Source organism: Protobothrops mucrosquamatus, unplaced genomic scaffold (assembly GCF_001527695.2).
Source record: "Protobothrops mucrosquamatus isolate PMUCROS unplaced genomic scaffold, P.Mucros_1.0 scaffold3882, whole genome shotgun sequence".
NCBI lineage: Eukaryota > Metazoa > Chordata > Lepidosauria > Squamata > Viperidae > Protobothrops > Protobothrops mucrosquamatus.
The window spans coordinates 25,301-48,522 of NW_015389831.1; the positions used below are offsets into that span (position 1 = coordinate 25,301).

The 23,222-nt window shown below is 37.4% G+C and overlaps 1 protein-coding gene across 1 annotated transcript; it reads right to left on the reverse strand.

Moving 5' to 3' along the window:
* Positions 1 to 1,658: 1,658 nt before the first annotated feature.
* On the reverse strand, positions 1,659 to 12,092 carry LOC114923470 (vomeronasal type-2 receptor 26-like). Its single transcript, XM_029286495.1, has 4 exons — positions 11,292 to 12,092; positions 9,260 to 9,487; positions 3,459 to 3,585; positions 1,659 to 2,554 (listed from the first exon to the last, which is right to left on the reverse strand). Exons 1-4 carry the CDS (start codon positions 12,090 to 12,092, stop codon positions 1,659 to 1,661), a joined length of 2,052 nt encoding a protein of 683 aa, XP_029142328.1.
* Between the last annotated feature and the right edge of the window lie 11,130 nt (positions 12,093 to 23,222).

Genomic DNA, 23,222 nt, shown 5'->3' on the forward strand with positions numbered 1-23,222 from the left:
ATATTCCTTCTGCTATCTCCACTTCTGAAGATGCTACAGTAGTCAGGTGAACATTTGTGGTACCACACAATTTGAAAAATATCAGAAGGAAACAGGTTGATCATATCCTAATAGACATTGCTGCCCTTTGGAACTAAGAGATGAAGTAGAAAATAGGGGAATAAGAGTTCATAAACACAAAAGAAAATAAACACCATTAGAGGGGAAAAGAAAGAATGCAAATACACGGAAGAATGGAAAGCTCTAGAAGGACATCTTCAGAGAAGGTAGAAAATCTGCTCAATTGGAAATGGGCGTTAGAATGGAGGTTGAGCCTGTTAGGGTGGACTTATGCTTCTTCAGCTAACAAAATATTCATTCTTCTATCTCTGGTTCTCAAGATCCTGCAGCAATCATGAGAACATTTGTGGTACCACATATGGCACACCAGCTATGACTATTCTGGTTGTAGATTGATGAGGCCATGTGTATTACGACCCTTGCTTTACCTCACTCTGAAATATACATTGACACTTAAATTTTTGTGAACCCATTTTAGTTTTCAATATTTCTGCATAAATCAATAAGTAAAGTGTGATCTGTTCTCCACGTAGAACAGTTTTAAAAATAAATAAAGAAAACCAGGTTGAACAAATGAATCAAAAAATTATTGTTGTTCATTTATTTATTGAGGAAGCTGATACATAGAGGAGCCAAGGGTCAGATGTGACTGAATGGCTGACTATAACGATGAAATACCCAGATGAATGCAACAAGGAATTGGATGTCTACAATTATTGCCTTCACCATCCAGCTAAAGCCAAAATAATCAATGCGCCCTTTGTGCATTAATATCAGTAGGGAAGAATTATATGTTATCCAAGGCTCAAGAATAATAGTGACGTCAAGTAAAGAAGTCACCAATGGTAGGACAGTAGTTATCATGAATAAGACTACTTTCTCAGGGAGGCTGAGAAGAAGATCTTGAACATCATTAAGATCAAACACCTCTCCCCAGGTTTCAAATCAACATACTTAGGTTTTCATGACTAATGAAAGACAAGAACTCTCAGTCACCTTGTTTCTGAACTAGCACCTTGCCTGCTACACCAAAGTGACTCTCAGACTTTCAGAATTGTGGAAAGGGATGTTAATTTGAATTTTTCTGTACCTTAAAAATGATTAAGGGGAATATTGGAGACCTTGAAGTGGCAAATTAGGCATTCATGTTATCCCTTAGATTAACAGCATCTTGAAACACCCAGAAAGTTGACAAATGTTTGGCTTCACATGTACCAGGGATGATTTTAGTGTAATGAGTGATACAAAGTAGGCATTTTCTTTCTTTTTGGCGGGGATATTTTCAAGCTCATAGGCTTCAGGATATAAATCATTTTTTTTTACATTAAGGCACATTATATCACTAAAATATTTTAATATCTTCTTGATTAGTTATCCCTTACTATTCTAATTAGGGCTCAGAATAATTATTTAACATTTTAAAGAAAAAATGCAGATAGGTTCTCTAGGTTGTTAAATAAATTTCTCAGCAAATTTTTTTATACATCATATGGAAATGAAAATAAAAGAATAATGCAGAATCTCAAACTGGGAAAAATATATACGCTAAAAGTGAGCAATTTGGCTTTATTCAAAGGATTTTGTGATTAAAATCAGTTTCATTTTTTCATTAGTTGCTTCTTTTGGTTCAGATCAGGTCTCAGAAGAAGGATATAGCATTTGGGGGAAAAGATGCAACCCAGTAATCCAGCCGCTGAAGCCAAAATGGAGAAGATCTCTACAGCCACCATATATTTTCCCTTGGTGCTCAGATAGGTTGGAACAAATGACACCCAAACACTGCAAAAGACCAACATGCTGAAAGTGATAAACTTTGTTTCATTAAAGCTGTCAGGTAGATTCCTAGCTAGGAAAGCCACCGTGAAGCTGGCAGTAGTCAAGAACCCCAAAAAGGAAAGGACTGTATAAAACATGGTGGTTGAGCCTTCATTACATTGCAGAACAATTTCTTCAGCCATGGAGTGCATGTCAGAATCTGGGAAGGGAGGAGAAATTGCCAGCCACACTATACAGATGTTAAATTGAGCCAGGAAGCAAGTTAAGATAATAGTAGTGGCCATCTTTTTTCCAACCCATTTCTTAACTTTGGAGCTGGGTTTGGTGGCCATGAAAGCAAGGACCACTATAATTGTTTTCCCCAATATGCAAGAAAGAGCTACAGAGAAGATGATGCCAAAGGCAGTTTGTCGCAAGAGACATTTGACTTGGTCAGGTTGTCCAATGAAGAGCAAAGTGCAAAGGAAAGAGAGAAGGAGAGCAATGAGAAGGCTATAGGTGAGATTCCTGTTATTGGCTTTAACGATAGGTGTGTCCTGATATTTAATGAAGATCCACAGCACCACAGCTGAGATGATAGAAAAGGAGACTGCAATCACTGACAAAGAAGTCCCCAAAGGTTCTTGGTATGTTAAAAAAGTTATACTTTTTGGAAGGCAACCATCCTTATCCTTGTTTGGATATTGATCCTCTGGACATGGGAAACAGTCGTCTAAGTCTGAAAAAGAGACCATTCATAGAAACATTATTGTTTTGAAGCATCTTAATTTCATTGTCAGTATGCCCTGATTTTACAGCACTCTGTAGATTTACTGTTCTCCTCATTTGATTATGGAATCCCTTTATACGGTGCTGCCTTTGAAGACCATTTCAAATCCATAACAGGTCTGCAATGCAGTGGCCCATGCACTTATCTCACTTAGTCCTACTACTTCTGCATGAGCTGTACTAGTGATCCTAGTGGCTTACCATACACATTTGAAGTTGCTGGCTATCAACATTAAATCCCTAAATGTCATTGGGCAAAGTAATAGATGGGAAAATCTTTTTTTATTACAAATTTTATTAAATGTACATTTTAAAAACAAAAATGGACATGATTCAACTTCCCTAGCTTCAACAGTCCTATTAGTATTACCTTATGTTACAGAAAGAAAAACAGAAACTTAAAATATATTCTTCAACAGGACAGAGTATAACAAACTGTGCGTATAACATCTGTAAATTTTTTGATAAACCATCTTTCAATCTTCAACATTGTATTTACATATCTTTCAATTGTGCCCTAATATAAGTACTAATAAGAAATCCTTACGATATCAACTATCTGTTTTGTATTTTACCTTTCATGATGAAACAAAATAAAATATAAAAAATCAATAAATCAATAACTTGGGTAGAATAGGTGGTGAAAACACTTAAAAACCATGGAAAAAGATACCCTTGCAAAATTCCCTTGACTTCCAAACGTAAGAAGAAAGATTTCTGAAAAAAAAAATGTTTATAATCTTTCAATATGATGTGAAGCTCAAAATTTTCAATTACCATAACATTTATTTAAAATTCAGCCCCCGTTTATTTTTATTATATCATGGATACATTTAATATATTCATTTGCTTACCCAATTGGTCAGCTATCTTTCCTTCTGGACATGGTTTACAATCATAGCAGCAGGATAATTTTCCTTCCACTTTTATCTTGCTGTGGCCAAGAGGACACTCCTTGTTACAGATGGAAAGAGGTAATGTCTATTCAGAAATAAAATCAGAATATCCACACAAATAATTTATTTTTTTTTCGGGGGGTTCTTTTCATCAATTATATACACACAAACTCGTCATATCTAATTCAAAAATTGGTATTGAATTTTCCAGTTTTCTTCCTTATGTGAACTCCCCATTGTATCTTCAACTGCTTCTCATTTCATGTATATTACATTCATCAATGGATCTTTCCCTGTATTCTAAAATCAGTTTGGGACAAGGCACCAGAAGCTGATGTGGGAAAATCTTTAATTCTGGATCCCTCAGAGTATGCTCTGCTTGAGATCCCATTTTTTGGTTTGTGTCAAATCAAATCAAATCAAATACCCTTATTATGGACTTTTGCCAGTAGAATAAAAAGAGTTCTATAAAAAGGATAAATACTTTAACACAGCAAAATTATAGGGCAAATAATATGCATAACATGTAAAATAATGTTATGCATATTATTTTTAATATGCATAACAAAATTATAAGGCAAATAATATGCATATTTTCCATGTAAAATTCTGCCTTACAAATGTAGAAACAGATATGAAATAATTTTTCTATCATATTTCATCCCTCACCGTTTAGTTTATAATTTATTTTTAGGGAAAAAAAATATGCATCCTCCTCCCTTTTAATGACTTTTATAGGTAGTGTGCAATCTCATTTGGATAGATAGATAGATAGATAGATAGATAGATAGATAGATAGATAGATAGATAGATAGATATGACAAATATGACAAATAGATATAATCTCCAGGGAAAAAATATTTGCTTTTGAATCATATATTTGAATATATTTTCATATATATTCTATGTATTTGATATGATTTTATATATTTATAGATATATGCACTGCTTTTTTTGAAAAAAAAAAAAAAAAAAAAAGAAGGTGTCATACAACACGCCTTGCCTATTCTACAAGGTTCCATCCAAAAAGGGTTCTGGAACTCCGTTCTGGATGTTCTATGACAAAAAAGCCCTGGATATATGTATGATTTCATTTTAATGTTCTAAACTACCCAAAGATTGTGGTGACATGGGTGGCAAACAAATGTAATAAATAAAATAAAATGAAGATAAATAAATAAATATTTGAAATATATTTCAAAAACAGAGTTTCTCCAGACTATTTTAATGAGTTGAAGAAAGCCATTTAAACTCTTGATTGCATGCGATGATATTATTCTACCTGGATTAGCATAACTAGCTAGATAGCAAGATGGACCGATAAAGTCTCCAACAAAATTTCCCTATTTTATCTTTTTTTTTGGGGGGGGGGGGGCATTTTATTAAAAAAAATTAAATGTAATATAGAAACTAACAAACTAACGCAGAATATAAAAAAGAAAGAAAAAAGGAATGATGGAACAAATAAAAGTGCAAATATTTGATAAAAATAGAAAGAAGCTCCCAATTTATTTTTTCAGCAATACAAGAATTATTACAAAATTATCTCTCACTCTAGGATTATCCTTTTTTTTTTCCAATCATTGAAATTACAGACTATAATTGCATTTTTCTTCTTTCATGAAAAACATATCAGAGGTTTCCAGTCAGGTATAACTGTAGATATTGTATTTTCTGTAATGAATGTATTTAACTTAACCATCTCTTGAAGTTATAACTTCTTCACCAACTAGAGGAGGTCATTAAATGATTTATTCTGAAGTCTCGAAATCATGAAATTTGTATATTCCCTTTTCTAAAAAAAACCATTCTATTTATCATACCATGGATTTCACCAGCCGAGAGCCCAGGGTCGGGGTGGGGGGGTGGCGGTTATTATTAAGGAAGGCCTGGACCCAAGAGAGACCACTGTGTCGCAGACTGCCGGTTGTGAATCCGTAGGTGTGAAGTGGGGTCATGGGAGGCAGCAGGGCGTGCTGATTGTATACCTGGCTCCCTGCTATGTATCAGCAGCCCTACCCGAGCTTCTCAGTGTGATAGCCGAGATGGTGATTGAGACCCCCAGACTGTTAGTCATGGGGGATTTCAATCTGCCATCGGTAGGTGAAGCATCTGAGGTGGCTCGGGAGGCCCCATGACGGCCATGGACATGACCCAATTAGTTGATGTCCCTACCCACACCGGAGGACACACACTGGACTTAGTTTTTGCCTCCGGCCAGTGGTTGAGTGATCGTGGTTTAGGGGAAATAGTCGCTGAGCCACTGTCATGGTCAGATCACTCTCTCCTTCGGCTGGCCTTTCTTACCGCTATGCCCCACCGCGGGGAGGCGGAACCAGAAGTGACAAAATGGTTCCGCCCCAGGCACCTGATGGACCCTGAGAGGTTCCAGACAGAGTTTGGGCCAATACCCGAGACCTTGACCCGGGGCTCAACTGAGGACCTGGTGGCCGCCTGGAATGGTGCGGCCATGGGGGCCCTGGACCGGGTCGTGCCTTTGCGGCCCCTCACCCGATGCCGGTCTACCTTGGCTCCTTGGTTCTCCGAGGACCTGAGGGTGATGAAGCGTCGGAAGAGATGCCTAGAGGGTAATTGGAGGGCCACCTGCTTCGAATCCGATCGGAAACTGGTAAAGTCCCATTTAAGGACTTACCTAGTGGCAATAAGAGTGGTGAAACGAAACTATTTCTCCGCTCTTATCGTGTCTGCAGGTAACCGATCTGCCGCCCTGTTTAGGGTGTCCCGCTCCCTCCTTCATCAGAGGGTCCGGGACGTCCCTTTGCAGGGTCGGGCAAAGGAATTTGGGTGTTACCTGCATGACAAAATTGATCGGATCCGGGCCGGGTTAGCCTCCGATTGGACTAGTTCAGGCGGGCCAATGGAGGCAGGTCTTGAGTCCACTTTGTGGGAAGAGTTTGATCCTGTGACTCCCGAGGACATGGACAGGATGCTGGGATGGCTGAACACCACCACATGTCTACTGGACCCGTGCCCCTCCTGGCTGGTACTGGCCTCCCGGGAGGTTACACGAGGCTGGCTCCAGGGAATTGTCAATGCTTCTTTGAGTGAGGGGTTCTTGTCAGCCGCCTTGAAAGAGGCGGTGGTGAGGCCCCTCCTCAAGAAGCCCACCCTGGACCCGGCTGTTTTGGCCAACTACTGTCCTGTCTCCAACCTTCTCTTTCTTGCGAAGGTTGTTGAGAGTGTGGTGGCATGACAGCTCCCTCAGCACCTGGAAGAAACTGTCTATCTAGACTCGTGCCAGTCCGGCTTCCGGCCTGGGCACAGCACGGAAATGGCATTGGTCGCATTGGTTGATGATCTCTGGAGGGCTTGGGATAGAGGGCTTTCCTCTATCCTGGTCCTGCTAGACCTCTCAGCGGCTTTTGATACCATCGACCATGGTATCTTGTTGCACCGGTTAGGGGGGTTGGGGTTGGGGGGCACCATTTTACGGTGGTTCTCCTCCTACCTCTCGGACCGGTCGCAATTTGTGTTGGCAGGGGAGCAGAGGTCGACCTCGAGGCGCCTCACTTGTGGGGTACCACAGGGGTGGGTCCTCTCACCTCTCCTGTTCAACATTTATATGAAGCCACTGGGTGAGATCATCCGTGGTTTCGGGGTGGAGTTTCATCAGTACGCAGATAACACCCAGCTGTACATCTCCATCCCGGACCACCCCAATGATGCCGCGGAAGTGATGTCCCAGTGCCTGGAGGCCGTGCGAGTCTAGATGGGGAGGAACAGGCTTCGACTCAACCCATCCAAGACCGAGTGGCTGTGGTTTCCGGCGTCACGTCATAGCCAGTTGGCTCCATCTCTGGCTATTGGGGGCAAGTCATTAGCTCCCGCGGAGAGGGCCCGCGACCTGGGCATCCTCCTGGATGCTCAGCTGTCTTTAGACGATCATGTGACGGCCGTGGCCAGGGGGGCTTTTCATCAGGCTCACCTGATACGCCAGTTGCGCCCCTTTCTGGATCGGGATGCCCTACGCACAGTCACTCAAGCCCTCGTTGTTCCCCGCCTGGACTATTGCAATGCTCTCTACATGGGGCTCCCCTTGAGGTGCACCTGGAGGCTCCAGCTAGTTCAGAATGCGGCCGCGCGGGGGATTTTGGGGGCTTCTAGATACTCCTATGTAACACCTCTCCTGCGTGAGCTGCACTGGCTGCCGGTGGCCTTCTGGGTGCGCTTCAAGGTGTTAGTAACAACTTTTAAAGCACTCCATGGCAATGGACCTAGGTATTTGCAAGACCGCCTCCTACCAAATATTTCCCTTCGACCAGTCCGCTCCCACAGAGAGGGCCTCCTTAGGGTGCCGTCGGCCAGTCAATGCCGGCTGGTGACCCCCAGGGAGAGAGCCTTCTCTGTGGCAGCTCCTGCCCTCTGGAATGACCTACCCCCCGACCTACGTACAACTACAGACCTGCGCCTCTTCCGCCGAGCCTTGAAAACCCATCTATTCCATGCGGCCGGCCTGGCATAGCTTTGATTGGGCTTTCGATCCCCAAAATATACCCCATAAAATCTCGTCCGAAAAATAAGTTATAAATAACACTAAAAATAATAACGGACAAGTGGCGGGACTCAGGGCATTCCCTCTATCCCGCCATATATTTAAATTTATTATTTATTTATTTATTTATTTATTTATTTATTTATTTATTTATTTATTTATTTATTTATAATAAATAAATAAAGTAAGTATATCTCTAAAATATTCTAAAAATATATCCTGTGTACTAAAGTAGCTTAGCATTGGAACAAAAGAAATATTTTGGATATATAATCTTAAGTCATTTCTCTGATCCCAGTAAAGGAGAATATTCATAGCTCTGGGTTAAAATGAGGGGTCTTTGGTGCTCTCTCAACTTGATACCACAATGATGATGTTACCTAGTTTGGGTAATGAAATGTCTGCAAGAGAACAACCAAACTCAAGAAGGACTAAGGACCCACACAGAGATGCATGCACACCTCTTTGACTTTACTAGCTTGTGTTCCTGTCAAAAGAAAAAATACCCACTCATCTTTTGGGCAATCCAAAGGGCCTGAAGATCTCATTCTGAGAACTGGCCTGGAGTTTCAAAGCGGCTGTATCATTCTGGACTAAGATAAGATCCCACCTCCTCCCCATGTGAATCTTGCTCCCTTCCTTCTCATCCTTTCAATCTGAAATCAATTTTATTGTCAATATTTATTGTTTTAATGCTTCATCTTGTTTTTATGATTACAAGCCATCTAAAGATGGGCTGTATACAGGTTTCATAAATAAATAATAATACAGGTAGTCCTTGACTTACAGCCACAACTGAGCCCAAAATTTCTGTTGCTAAGTGAGACAATTAAGTGAGCTTTGTTCCATTTTACGACTTTTCTCACCACAGTTGTTAAGTGAATCACTGCAGTTGTTGAGTGAATGTGGTTTCCCCATGACTCACAAAAGGTGATCACATGACTCTGGGACACTGCAACTGTCATAAATATGAGTCAGTTGCCAGGCATCTGAATTTTGATCACATGGCCATGGGTATGCTGTAATGATTGTAAATGTGAAAAATGATCATACCTCATTTTTTTTCAATGTTGTAACTGTGACCTGTTACTAAATGAACTGCTGTAAGTCAAGGACTACCTGTGATCAATAGCATATGGCTAAAGGTTTGCTTATTCTTAGTGTTGCTGTAGTTGTGGTTATTTAATAATTTACTTCAATGGATCAGTGCCTGATAATTTCAGAAACAGGAAAAAATGAGACTCACCTGGTTAAATATGAGAGGCCAAATGGCTTCTTTTTTAGAAATGGTAAGGAGCTTGTCTGGGGGAGCCATGGAATCGATCTTCCCAAGTTGGACTCTCAGAAAGGACTTGTTTGGAAATGTGACCCAATTGAAAATATCAAATCCAGTTTCTAATTCACCATTGGGGCCAAAAGAAACCTGTTCTCCAGCACTGTTGTTAAAGGAGACTTGTTGCAAAAAATGGTGAAGCTAAATGAAGAAGAGAAAGAAAAAAAGACACAGAAAGTTATCGGGAATCTTTGAAGGGAATGGGAAAATCTTGATTTGTTTCAATTTGCTCTAGGGTTAAAGAAATTGTCTACAACAATTTCAAACTGGTAAAGAAATATATTTCAGAAGTGGGGATTTCAGTGTACTGCCATATCATGTAGGCAAGATTGAGACCAGCCTGGTGGCCTAGTGGTGAAGATTCAGAGTTCAATTCTCGGCAGTGACAGATGTTTCTCAATCAGGGTGCAAAGAGAAAATATCTGCTGCAAACTCCATGTGGTGCCAGGAATGGCATCTTGGCCAGTAAATGCTCAGCTCCATTCAGTTGCCTGACTCTACCCCAAATTCAGAGATTACAGGATTGTAAAAAAAGGTGTAGGCAACCTAGAATTCTCTGAGATAGATAAATCTAAGACAAAATGGCTTTTACTTCCATCCAGAGGTAAGTCCAGGTGTTAGCTTTGAAAATAAATAAATAAACAAACAAACTTGAAATGTTCTTCACTTGATTCATTGACAACTTTGTTATTCATTGAAAGTAACACTATTTCTATTTTTTGTCATTTAAATAATAATAATAATAATAATAATAATAATAATAATAATAATAATAATAATAATAATAATAATAATAATAATAATAATAATAATAATAAAGATTGCACAGACTGACTACAAGCAGCAGCATGACAATGTAGCAACAACGATGCATTGGAAGATCTGCAAGAAATGTCATTTTCCTGTAAACAAGAACTGGTGGGATCATAAAATAGAGAAAGTCATAGAAAATGATAAAATTAAACTGTTCTGGGACTTCAGAATTCAAACAGACAAGCACCTGCAACATAACACCCCGGATTTAACAGTTGTCGATAAGAAAGACAAAAAAGTCTGGATAGTGGACGTGGCAGTGCCTGGAGACAGCAGAATAGACGGGAAAGAAATGGAGAAGATAACAAAATACAAAGACCTACAAATAGAAATAGAAAGACAGTGGCAAAAGCAAGCAAGGGTAGTATCAATAGGCGCCTTGGGTGAAATCCCAAAACAACTGGAGCACCACTTGAACACCATTGGCATTGACAAATTCGCCATTAGTCAATTGCAAAAGGCGGCCTTACTAGGAACTGCTTCCATCCTGCAACGATATCTGTAATAACATCAAACATTCACATCTGCCTATCCCAGGTCCTTGGTAAGGACTCAACAGGTAGACAAAAATGCCAAATCCAGTCTGAACATCTGGCTGACTATGCGATGATCAATAATAATAATAATAACAATTCCCTTTGAATATAAATGTCTTGGAAATTCTCATTCATCCAGGTCATGGTTGTCCCAAATTGCTTTTTCAAAGAAAACTGGACTTTTTTGGCTTTTCTGTGAAAATGTTTGGCTCCTCACCCAAGAAGCTTTTCGAGTTCTGAACTGAAATGAAACATCTTCATGGAAAAACAAAGTCCAGCTGCTTTTTGAAAATGCATATTTGGGACATTTGAATCTTAGTATCTCCAAAATTAAGCTGACGAGGAATTATAATGCTACCATTCTACATTTAAAATTGTCAAATATAATGGATTGAAGAAGATCCCGTACATGCTACTTTAGACATAAAATAAAGTTTGTATATTTATAACTGTTTCTATGTTTAAGCATTAGATTTTTATGCTGTAAAGCATTATAATTGTTAAAAACAAAACATAAGAAAGCAAAAAAAAAATCAACAACATTTCCTATTCTGATACTTGATGATTTCCCCAAATTTTGTATTAGCCAACATTACTTGCCAGGGTGACTGGAGGAAGAGCTTCCATCTCCTCTCATCCATTATTCGACCCCCTTTGAGTTTGGAAGAGCGCATGTATTTCAGAGCATGTGCCACAGCATAGATTGCATTGTAGATGCTGTAACTGTGTCCATTCATTGTTGTCTCAAAGACAGAATTAGGAAGAGTCTCCAGCTTCTCTTCTCCAGTGCAGATCCTTTCAGCATTCCCATCTGTAATATCACTGGAGAATGAGCATTCAAATGCATCTTTCCAGAAATCCCTAATAAACCCATCATCTTTTTCTACATTTGGGTTTCTCTTTTCCATAAATTGTTGAAAGTCGGTCAGCTTCTTTGAGTGAATTGCAAAGGAAAGAGCACCATGAAGGAAATCAATAGGCAACTGTCTTTGCATCCGAATGGAGGTGAATTCCATCTGGGCTGTCATGATCCAAACTTTGGCTTTTCTCTCCTTTGGAATATTATCATAGTTGCAAAGATAGATCATTATTCTCAAAGTCATCGTGCCTGTAATTTCAGCACTTAAAATGATTGCAATGGCTGTACTCTTCATAATTATTTTGTATACTTTATCTGCATTTTCTATCATTTCAGCGGCTGCATTACCATACATCATTTGTGGAAGACATTCTATAAAGTCAAAGCAGATTCCTAGCTCTGAAAACATGGAAAGTCTGTTTTGAATGAACCTCTCTCTGTCTTCCTCATATCGAGAAACTAACCCAGCCCAGGTCCATCCAAAATGCAGCAATAAGTGCAGTATTGCATTAAATTGGTGGGTCTCATCTGGGAACATTGATTTGACAAACATTGCTGTTTCAATATTCATCAGTGGAGCTGATCCATATGTGATCTATATGGAGAAAGTCAGAAGAACATTGGAATGAAAGATCTCTTACAAAATAAAAAAACAAGGCATGAGTGTTTATTTAATCTAATCTCTGGATTTGAGTGGGATACAAAAATAGAGTGCTCAAAAATTAGTTTTACATGACATATTCAATTTTACTCACCAGTCAAAAAGGGATGGCCTTATGAATTACCAGTCTTGCTCAAATATTTCATTTGAATGACAAAAGTTTTGAATGTAATAAACAGCTGGTGAACTCAAATTGATCCATTTTTTGTGTCTCACCTGGGGAAATTTGTAGCTGCACAGAGTGATTGCCATGTTGACACAGGTGATAATACGGGGTCCTCCAATGACAGCTACTGTGTTGGTCTCGTCATTACATTTGTAATTGGGTATAAATTTATCTTTGGTAGATAGAAATTCCATTGCTAAATGATAAGTTGTACTTTCCACAGGATAGTCAGTAGCGATATGGAAACCAAGGCTAATGTTAGGTAAAAGCCCATTTTCATTGATCTCCTTTATAGCAAATGCCACAGCCAAAGTGTGCTGGTAATTATGAGTGATGAACCTTCAGTGAGAGTTATAAACTGGGTCAATATATTTCTGTTTCAGAATTAGACAGCTGTTTTAATTTATACATATATATATATATATATATATATATATATATATATATATATATATATATATAAATTACTGCTTACTGTTTGTTTTGGACACATGCAATTTGTCACTATCAAATATAATAATAATAATAATAATAATAATAATAACAACAACAACAACAACAACAACAACAACAATAATAATAATAATAATAATAATAATAATAATAATAATAATAATAATAATAATAATAATAAAGTTGGAAGGGACCTGGAGGTCATCTAGTCCAACTCCCTGCTCAGGCAGGAAACCCTATACCATTTTAGACAAATGGCTGTCCAGTCTCTTCTTAAAAACTTCCAGTGTTGGAGCATTCACCGCTTCTGGGGGTAGGTTGTTCAACTGGTTAATTTTTCTGTCAGGAAGTTTCTCCTTATTTCTAGGTTGCTAAAGCACTGACCTAGTTTTGGCTACTTAACATTGAGTTAAGGCTACCAGTCTCTATTTGGACTACTATGTCCAGTTCTGGAGACTTCATTAAAAAAATATTGATAAGATTACGTAATTCCAGAAATAGGCAATAAAATGGTGCAAGGTTTGAGGGATAAAACATATCAGGAAAGATAGGAGAAACTAAATTTGTTTCAGCCTAGAGGATAGGAGAAAAGGGGGAACATGATTGAAACTTTAAATATATTAAGAGTGTGAATGAGGTTCCAGAAGGAAGTATTTTCAATATTAAGTAAAAAACAAGAAGATGGGGCATAATCTCAAACTGACAGAAGAGAGGTTCAAAACAATTATCAGAAAGTATTACTTCACAGAAAGAGTAGTGGAACCTTGGAAATAAATTTCAGAGGCAGTAGTGGAGTAACTCAGTTTTAAAGATGCTAGGAATAAATACATCAGGAAAAAAACTGCTATTAGATTTCTATTTTTCTATCTAATTTCAGTATTATCTATATGTTATCTGTATTTTCTAAGAGAAGGAAGCCAGCTCCTTTTTACACCCTTTTTACACACTCTGCCCTATAGACTTTCCTCTTTTATATCTGGATGAAATAAAAGACAAAAAAGCTCACAATTAACCAGAAAGCTTCTGGTTTTATTTTCAACAACGAAGCAATATAGAATATATATGAAAATTGTTGAAGGAAGCACGTTTGCTGAGGAAAATGAAATTCATATGCTTATGGTTAAAACTAATAATATTTCAACATCAATATTAGGGCAGATTAAATGTTTGTGCAGTCTAGAATTAAAAATGACTAAATATGGTCACTGAAACTGGTCATACCAACCAACTAACAACCAATATAGTTAAGAAAAAAAGTGAAAGAAAATACAGTTTTTCAGTGGCACTGAGGAAAAAGAGGACGTGTGGAATAAGGAGGAGGAAGAGAAGTAGTAGGATACTTACAGGTACTGATCAAGGATTTCACTAGAAGGAAGGTTTTGAAAAGTGATCTCATTTGTAAGAAACAAAACCTGATAAATAATAGCAGCAATGATTAAATCTCCAGACTGACAGTATTTATGGACAATTGGAAGAGGACTACTAAGTTTGCAGGTGTAGGGAGGAGAAATGCACATCACAGTTGGGAAAAAAAGTAAAACCAATGTTCTGAATATAACCAATTCACTATAATATGTAATCATTGTTGACATCAAACAGTATCTCCTATGTTACCAGTTAACTGAAAAGCTGACCATTCCTTAATATTATCTAAGGTTAAGATAATGAATTTTATCTAAAGTTAAGAAAATAAAGAGTGACAGATCAAATACAAGTCTTTCTTTTTGTCCCTACATGCACTTCTGTTTTTCAAAGCAGATATTAATAGAATGCAATGTTTTAATCCGTGGTCACAGTTTTTACAGTGTCTGCTGGAATTCCCTTAAGATTTGGAGAAGAAGGGACAATAACTATCCTTAGTTAGTAATCAGTACCATTCTTTACAGCAGTAGTTTGATAAATATCAGAAGTAAACATGTTTATTATATCTCAATAGACATTGCTGCACAGTAATGCATCTTTGGAAGTAAGACGTGAAGTAGAAAATAGGGGGTAAGAGGTGTGAAGTTAAATGGATTCCAGAAGATGGTAGAGGACAGGAAGACCTGGAGGAACGTTGTCAATGGGGTCGCGATGGGTCGGACACGACTTAGCAATTAACAACAACAACAAAGAGAGGAAAAAAGAATGGAAATACACCTGTTATGGTTATTTTGCTTACCAATTTTGCTTAATACTTGATATTTTGTTCAATGCTTAATACCTTGCTTTTTAAAAAGAAAACCTTAAATTATTCTGTTTTTAATGCTTAATTTAATTGATTAAATTGTATACTGCCCAATAAACCTCTTTGAGGGAAATGAGAAGTAAAGAAGATTGTAATGCAAGCAAGCAAGCAAGCAAACAAACAAACAAGCAAACTACCGGTAATAATATTTTTTTTAAAAAAAGAAATAATTAAATAAATAAATAGCAGAATCTACCTTGAACAAAGAAGAGGGAGCCAAGCTATTTTCCAAAGCGCCTGAGAGCAGGACAAGAAGCAATGGATGGAAACTAATCAAGGAGAGAAGCAACCTAGAACTTAAGGAGAAACTTCCTGACAGTTAGAATCATTAACCAATGGAACAACCTGCCTCCAGAAGTGGTGAATGCTCCAACACTGGATGTTTTTAAGAAGACGCTGGACAGCCATTTGTCTGAAATGGTATAGGGTTTCCTACCTGAGCAGGGGGTTGGACTAGGTCACTTCCAACTTTATTATTATTATTATTATTATTATTATTATTATTATTATTATTATTATTATTATTATTATTATTATTATTATTATTGTTATTGTTATTGTTATTGTTATTGTTATTATTATTATTATTATTATTATTGTTATTGTTGTTATTGTTGTTATTGTTGTTATTGTTGTTATTGTTATTATTGTTATTATTGTTATTATTATTATTATTCAAGCTCTAGAAGGTCATCATCCGGGAATGAAGAAAATAGAGTCAATTGGAAATGGGGATGTGGAATGGGGGTTGAGCCTGTTCTGGTGGAGTTATGCTTCCTCAACTAACAGATGGGCATTTTCAAAATGTTCCTTCTGCTATCTCTACTTTTCAAGATCCTGCAGCAATCAGGAGAACATTTGTGATACCGCACACTTTAAAAAATATCAGAAGGTAATATATTTATCATATCTCAATAGACATAGCTGCACTGTTCTGAACTTTTGGAACTGAGACATGAAGTAGAAAATAGGGGAGTAAGAATTCATATGCACAAAAGAAAATAAAACACTACTAGAGGAAAAAAGAAAGAATGGAAATACATGGAAGAATGGAAAGCCCTAGAAGGTCATCATCCGGGAATAAAGAAAATAGAGTCAATTGGAAATGGGCCTTTGGAATGGAGGTTGAGTCTGTTCTGGTGGATTTATGCTTCCTCAACTAACAGAATCTTCCTTCTGCTATCTCCGGTTTCTCAAGATCAGGAGCAATCAGCAATCAGGAGAACCAATTCACTATAATATGTGGTCATAGTAGACATCAATCAGTAGCTCCTATGTTACCATTCAACTGAAAAGCTGATCATTCCTTAATATTATCTAAGTTAAAATAATGAATTTTATCTAAAGTTAAGAAAATAAACAGTGACAGATCAAATACAAGTCCTTCTTTTCCTCCCTACATGCACTGCTGTTTTTTGAAGCAGATATTGATAAAATGCAATGTTTTAATCGGTGGACATAGTTTTTACAGTGTCTGCTGGAATTCTCTTAAGATTTCAGGAAGAAGGGACCATAACTATCCTTAATTAGTAATCAGTGCCATTCTTTGTAGCAGTACTTTGAAAAATATCAGAAAGAAACAAGTTTATCATATCTCAATAGACATTGCTGCACTGTTACGAACACTTGGAAGTAAGACATGAAGTAGAAAATGGGGGTAAGAGTTCATAAATAGAAAATAAAATAAACACCACTAGAGGGGGGGGAAAGAATGGAAATTCACCTGTTGCAGTAATTTTGCTTAATATTTAATACTTTGTTCAATCTTAATACTTTGCTTTTTTCAAAGAAAATCTTACATTATTCTGTTTTAAATGCTTAATTTAATTGATTAAAATATACTGCCCAGTGCAACTTTCTGAGGGAGATGGTAAGTGAAGAAGAGTGAAATAATACATAAATACATAAATAAATAGCATAATCTATCTTGAATACTATAATATTTATTCAAGCTCTAGAAGGACATTATCCAGGAATGTAGAAAATAGAGTCAATTTGAAATGAGGGTTTGGAATGAGGGTTGAGCTTGTTCTCTTGGACCTATGCTTTCTCAACTAAAAGATGGACATTTTTGGAATGTTCCTTCTGCTATCTCCACTTCTCAAGATCCTGCAGGACTCAGGAAAACATTTGTGGTACCACACATGGCATGCCAGCTATGATTATTCCAGTAGCAGATTAAGGAGGCCATGTGTATTACTTCCCTTGCTTTACCTCACTCATTAGCATACTATAATTCTTGGCACACTGAAATATACATTGACACTTAAATGTTTGTGAATCCATTTTAGTTTTAAATATTTCTGCATAAATTAATAAATAAAGTATGATCTCTTCTCCACACAAATCCTAAAAATAGATAAAGAGAACACAGTTGAATAATGAACCAAAAATTTATTCTTGTTCATTTATTTATTGAGGAGTGCTGATCCATCAAGTGGCTGAGGGTCACACATGACTGAATGGCTGACTATGATGATCACAAGCATGGATACACATGGATACAGAGGAACGCAACAAGGAATTGGTGTCTACAATTATTGCCTTAACCACCAAGCTAAACATCAACCACCAAGCATTATCAATTTTCCCCTTATGCACTAATCTCTTTAGGGGAGAATTAGATATCATCTAAGATTCAGGAATAATAGTGACATCAAAATTAAAGAAATCACCAATAGTGGGACAGTAGTCTTCATGAATAAGAATACTTTCTCAGGGAGGCTGAGAAGATCTCCAACATCATCAACTTCAAACACCTCTCCACAAGTTCCAGAACCACATATCTCCTAGGCTTTTATGACTAACAGAGAACAAGGACACTGAGTCCCCTTATTTCTGGCCTAGAACCTCCCCTGCTACAGCAAAGTGGCTCTCAGAATTTTAGAAATGTGGAAAGGGATGTTAATTTAAATTTTTCTGTACCTTAAAAATGATTAAGGGGAATATTAGGAGACCTTTAAGTGGCAAAAAAGGCACTCATATTATCATTTAGTGTTGTTGTTGTTGTTGTTATTGTTGTTGTTGTTGTTGTTGTTATTATTATTATTATTATTATTATTATTATTATTATTATTAACAGCATCTTGAAACACCCAGAAAGTTGACAAATGTTTGGCTTCATATGTACCAGGGATGCTTTTTAGTGATATAAATTAAAGCATTTTCTTTCTTTTTAGCAGGGATGTTGTGAAGCCCATGAGCTTCAGGATTTAAATGCATTCATTTTTACCTTAATGCAAATATCACTAAGATATTTTTAACATCTTGTTGATTAGCTATTCCAGTGATGGCAAACCTTTTAGAGACCGAGTGCCCAAACTGCAACCCAAAACCCACTTATGCATCATCGAGTGCCGGATGGGTGTGGCCCATTGGGTGGGTGTGGCCCATTGGGTGGGCGTGGCTGCGGTGGTAACAGCAGACTGAGTGGGACTAAAAAGTTCAATCAATTCCAACTTTGCAAGATCTTTTTTTCCCCCGCAAGAAGTTGAAATTGACTGATTGATTGAACCTTTTTTTTTGTACATGGTGGCAGAGGCCTAAAGTGAAAAGGTTTTATAAAACCCAGCTGAAGGCCTAGGACTGGGGCTACGGCGCGCGTGCCCACAGAGAGGGCTCTGAGTGCCAACTCTGGCACCCGTGCAATAGGTTCGCCACCACTGAGCTATTCCTTATTCTTCTGATTAGGGCTCAGAATAATACTTTAACATTTCAAAGAAAAGATGCAGAGCAGTTATTTAGGTGGTTAAATGAACTTCTCAGTGCAGTTGGTGTGTATGTCACATTGATATGACAATAGAGGGAAGAATGCAGAATCTCAAGCTGGGGGGGGAATCAGTTTCATTTTTTCATTAGTTGAAAAAGATGATGCCAAAAGCAGTTTATCACAAGGGACATTTGACTTGGTCAGGATGCCCAATGAAGAGCAAAATGCAATGGAAAGAGAGGAGGAGAGAAATGAGAAGGCTACAGGTGATGTTCCTGTTATTCGCTTTAACGATAGATGTGTCCTGATATTTAATGAAGATCCAAAACACAACAGCTGAGATGACAGAAAAGGAGACTGCGATCACTGCCAAAGAAATCCCCAAAGGTTCTTGATAAGTTAAGTAAACTATACTTTTTGGAAGGCAACCATCCTTATCCTTGTTTTGATATTGATTCTCTGGACATGGGAAACAGTCATCTAAGTCTGAAAAAGAGACCATTCATAGAAACATTATTGTTTTAAAGCATCTTCGTTTCATTTTCAGTATGCCCTGATTTTATAATATTCTGTAGACTTACTGAGCTCCCAGTTTGATTATGGAATCTCTTTATATGGTGCTGCCCTTGAAGACTATTTCAAATCCATAAGTGATCTGCAATGCAGTAGCCCATGCACTTAACTCACCTAGTTCTACTACTCTTGCATGAGCTATGCTGGGTCCTAGGGGCTTACCATACACAATTGAAGTTGCTGGTCATCAATATTAAATCCCTGGATGTTATTGTGGAAAGTTATAGGGGAGACCAGCTCTCTTCAATGGTATCTGTCTTTCTCAATATGTCCTATAGGTGGGCATGCTCTACAGGAGTATCAAACTGCCAGCCCACGGGCCGGATGCGTTATGCTGAAACTGCACCCACCCCATTGCAGGCAATGGAAAAAAAGTCAGTCACCTTGTTTCTGAACTAGCACCTTGCCTGCTACACCAAAGTGGCTCTCAGACTTTCAGAATTGTGGAAAGGGATGTTAATTTGAATTTTTCTGTACCTTAAAAATGATTAAGGGGAATATTGGAGACCTTGAAGTGGCAAATTAGGCATTCATGTTATCCCTTAGATTAACAGCATCTTGAAACACCCAGAAAGTTAACAAATGTTTGGCTTCACATGTAGCAGGGATGCTTTTAATGAGTGATACAAAGTAGGAATTTTCTTTCTTTTTGGCGGGGATAGTTTGAAGCTCATAGGCTTCAGGATATAAATCATTTTTTTTACATTAAGGCAAATTATATCACTAAAATATTTTAATATCTTCTTGATTAGTTATCCCTTACTATTCTAATTAGGGCTCAGAATAATTATTTAACATTTTAAAGAAAAAATGCAGATAGGTTCTCTAGGTTGTTAAATAAATTTCTCAGTGAATTTTTTTGTACATCATATTGAAATGAAAATAAAGGAATAATGCAGAATCTTAAACTATCTCAAAAAATCTATATGCTAAAACTGAGCAATTTGGCTTTATTCAAAGGATTTTGTGATTAAAATCAGTTTCATTTTTTCATTAGTTGCTTCTTTTGGTTCAGATCAGGTCTCAGAATAATAATATAGCATTTTGGGGAAAAGATGCAACCCAGTAATCCAGCCGCTGAAGCCAAAATGGAGAAGATCTCTACAGCCACCATATATTTCCCCTTGGTGCTCAGATAAGTTGGAACAAATGACACCCAAACACTGCAAAAAACCAACATGCTGAAAGTGATAAACTTTGTTTCATTAAAGCTGTCAGGTAGATTCCTAGCTAGGAAAGCCACCGTGAAGCTGGCAGTAGTCAAGAACCCCAAAAAGGAAAGGACTGTATAAAACATGGTGGTTGAACCTTCATTACATTGCAGAACAATTTCTTCAGCCATGGAGTGCATGTCAGAACCTGGGAAGGGAGGAGAAATTGCCAGCCACACTATACAAATGTTGAATTGAGCCAGGAAGCAAGTTAAGATAATAGTAGTGGCCATCTTTTTTCCAACCCATTTCCTAACTTTGGAGCTGGGTTTCGTGGCCATGAAAGCAAGGACCACTATAATTGTTTTTCCCAATATGCAAGAAAGAGCTACAGAGAAGATAATGCCAAAGGCAGTTTGTCGCAAGAGACATTTGACTTTGTCAGGTTGTCCAATGAAGAGCAAAGTGCAAAGGAAAGAGAGGAGGAGAGCAATGAGAAGACTATAGGTGAGGTTCCTGTTATTGGCTTTAACGATAGGTGTGTCCTGATATTTAATGAAGATCCACAGCACCACAGCTGAGATGATAGAAAAGGAGACCGCAATCACTGACAAAGAAGTCCCCAAAGGTTCTTGGTATGTTAAGAAAGTTATACTTTTTGGAAGGCAACCATCCTTATCCTTTTTTGGATATTGATCCTCTGGACATGGGAAACAGTCATCTAAGTCTGAAAAAGAGACCATTCATAGAAATATTATTGTTTTGAAGCATCTTAATTTCATTTTCAGTATGCCCTGATTTTACAGCACTCTGTAGATTTACTGTTCTCCTCATTTGATTATGGAATTCCTTTATACGGTGCTTCCCTTGAAGACCATTTCAAATCCATAACAGGTCTGCAATGCAGTGGCCCATGCACTTAACTCACCTAGTTCTACTACTCCTGCATGAGCTGTACTGAATCCTAGTGACTTACCATACACATTTGAAGTTGCTGGTTATCAACATTAAATTCCTAAATGTCATTGGGCAAAATAATAGATGAGACCAGAACACTTCAATGTTATCTATCTTTCCCAATAAGTCCGATAGGTAGGCATTTTCTATATATTTTTTTTGTTAAATGTTTTCATCTGGGAATTCAGAATTGTATCTGGTCTGTAGTATCCATCCCTTTCTTATACACTTCCACCTGAATTATGAGGTATCCCTAAATGTCATTGTTGTAGCAGGCTGGGAAAATCTTGTTCTTCCCCAGAAGTGCTGGAGCAGGATGGAGATTGACTCAGGAGGTTGATTTGTCTGGCGGCTGGTAACAAGGGTGAATTTTTAAATTATTATTTCTGTTTTTAAAGATTGTGGGAAGCCTCTTAGGCTTATTATATGAGATAGGCAACCTTATAAATTCTAGAATCAATCTATCAATCCATCAATCAATCAATCAATCACTTTTCTGTATTTTTTTTCAGTGACCAAGCCAGAGTGGATTGTATATGATAAATGTTAAATTTACTTGATATTTGGACCACCTTTTCCTCTTTTTTTAGGTCACCATTTTTTCATTTTTGTTGTTAGTGCTCGATGTCTCTATACATTTTGTCCTGCCTTTTTTCTGTTTTGTATTTTACCTTTCATGATGAAACAAAATAAAATATAAAAAATCAAAAAATCTATAACTTGGGTACAATAGGAGGTGAAAACATTTAAAAGCCATGGAAAACGTTACCCGTGCAAAATCACCTTGACTTCAAAAAAGTAAAAAGAAAGATTTCTGGAAAAAACTGGTTATAATCTTTCAATATGATGTGAAGCTCAAAATTTTTAATTACCATAACATTTATTTAAAATTCAACCCCTGTTTACATTTATTATATCATGGATACATTTAATATATATTCCTTTGCTTACCCAATTGGTCAGCTATCTTTCCTTCTGGACATGGCTTACAGTCATAGCAGCAGGATAATTTTCCTTCCACTTTTACCTTGCTGTGGCCAAGAGGACACTCCTTGTTACAGATGGAAAGAGGTAATGTCTATTCAGAAATAAAATCAGAATATCCACACAGATCATTTATTTTTTTTTTGGGGGGGGGGGTGTTGTTCTTTTCATCAATTATATACACACAAATTCTTCATATCTAATTCAAAAATTGGTATTGAATTTTCCAGTTTTCTTCCTGATGTGAACTCCCCATTGTATCTTTAACTGCTTCTCATTTCATGCATGTTACATTCATCAATGGATCTTTCTCTGTATTCTAAAATCAGTTTGGGGCAAGGTACCAGAAGCTGATGTGGGGAAATCTTTAATTCTGGATCCTTCAGAGTATGCTCTGCTTGAGGTCCCATTTTTTGGTTTGTCTCAAATCGAATCAAATACCCTTATTATGGACTTTTGCCAGTAGAATAAAAAGAGTTCTATAAGAAGGATAAATACTTTAACACAGCAAAATTATAGGACAAATGCAAATGTGATGTTACAATCCCATGAAAATAATATGCATAACGTGTAAAATTCTGCCTTACAAATGTAGAAACAGATAAGAAATAATTTTTCTATCATATTCCATCCCTCACTGTTTTGTTTACAATTTATTTTTAGGGAAAAAATATGCATCCTCCTTCCTTTTAATGACTTTTATAGGTAGTGTGCAATCTCATTTGGAATGCTGCTGCATTATGTTTGAATAGTTAGATGATTAGATAGATAGATAGATAGATAGATA

Coding starts and splice junctions, on each gene's coding strand:
- LOC114923470 (XM_029286495.1), bottom strand. CDS start 12,092: ATGTTCCCAGATGAGACCCACCAATTTAATGCAATACTGCACTTATTG. Junction 3,586..9,259: donor GGCCTCTCATATTTAACCAG/GTGAGTCTCATT, acceptor ATTTCTGAATAG/ACATTACCTCTTTCCATCTG. Junction 2,555..3,458: donor AAAGATAGCTGACCAATTGG/GTAAGCAAATGA, acceptor TCTCTTTTTCAG/ACTTAGACGACTGTTTCCCA.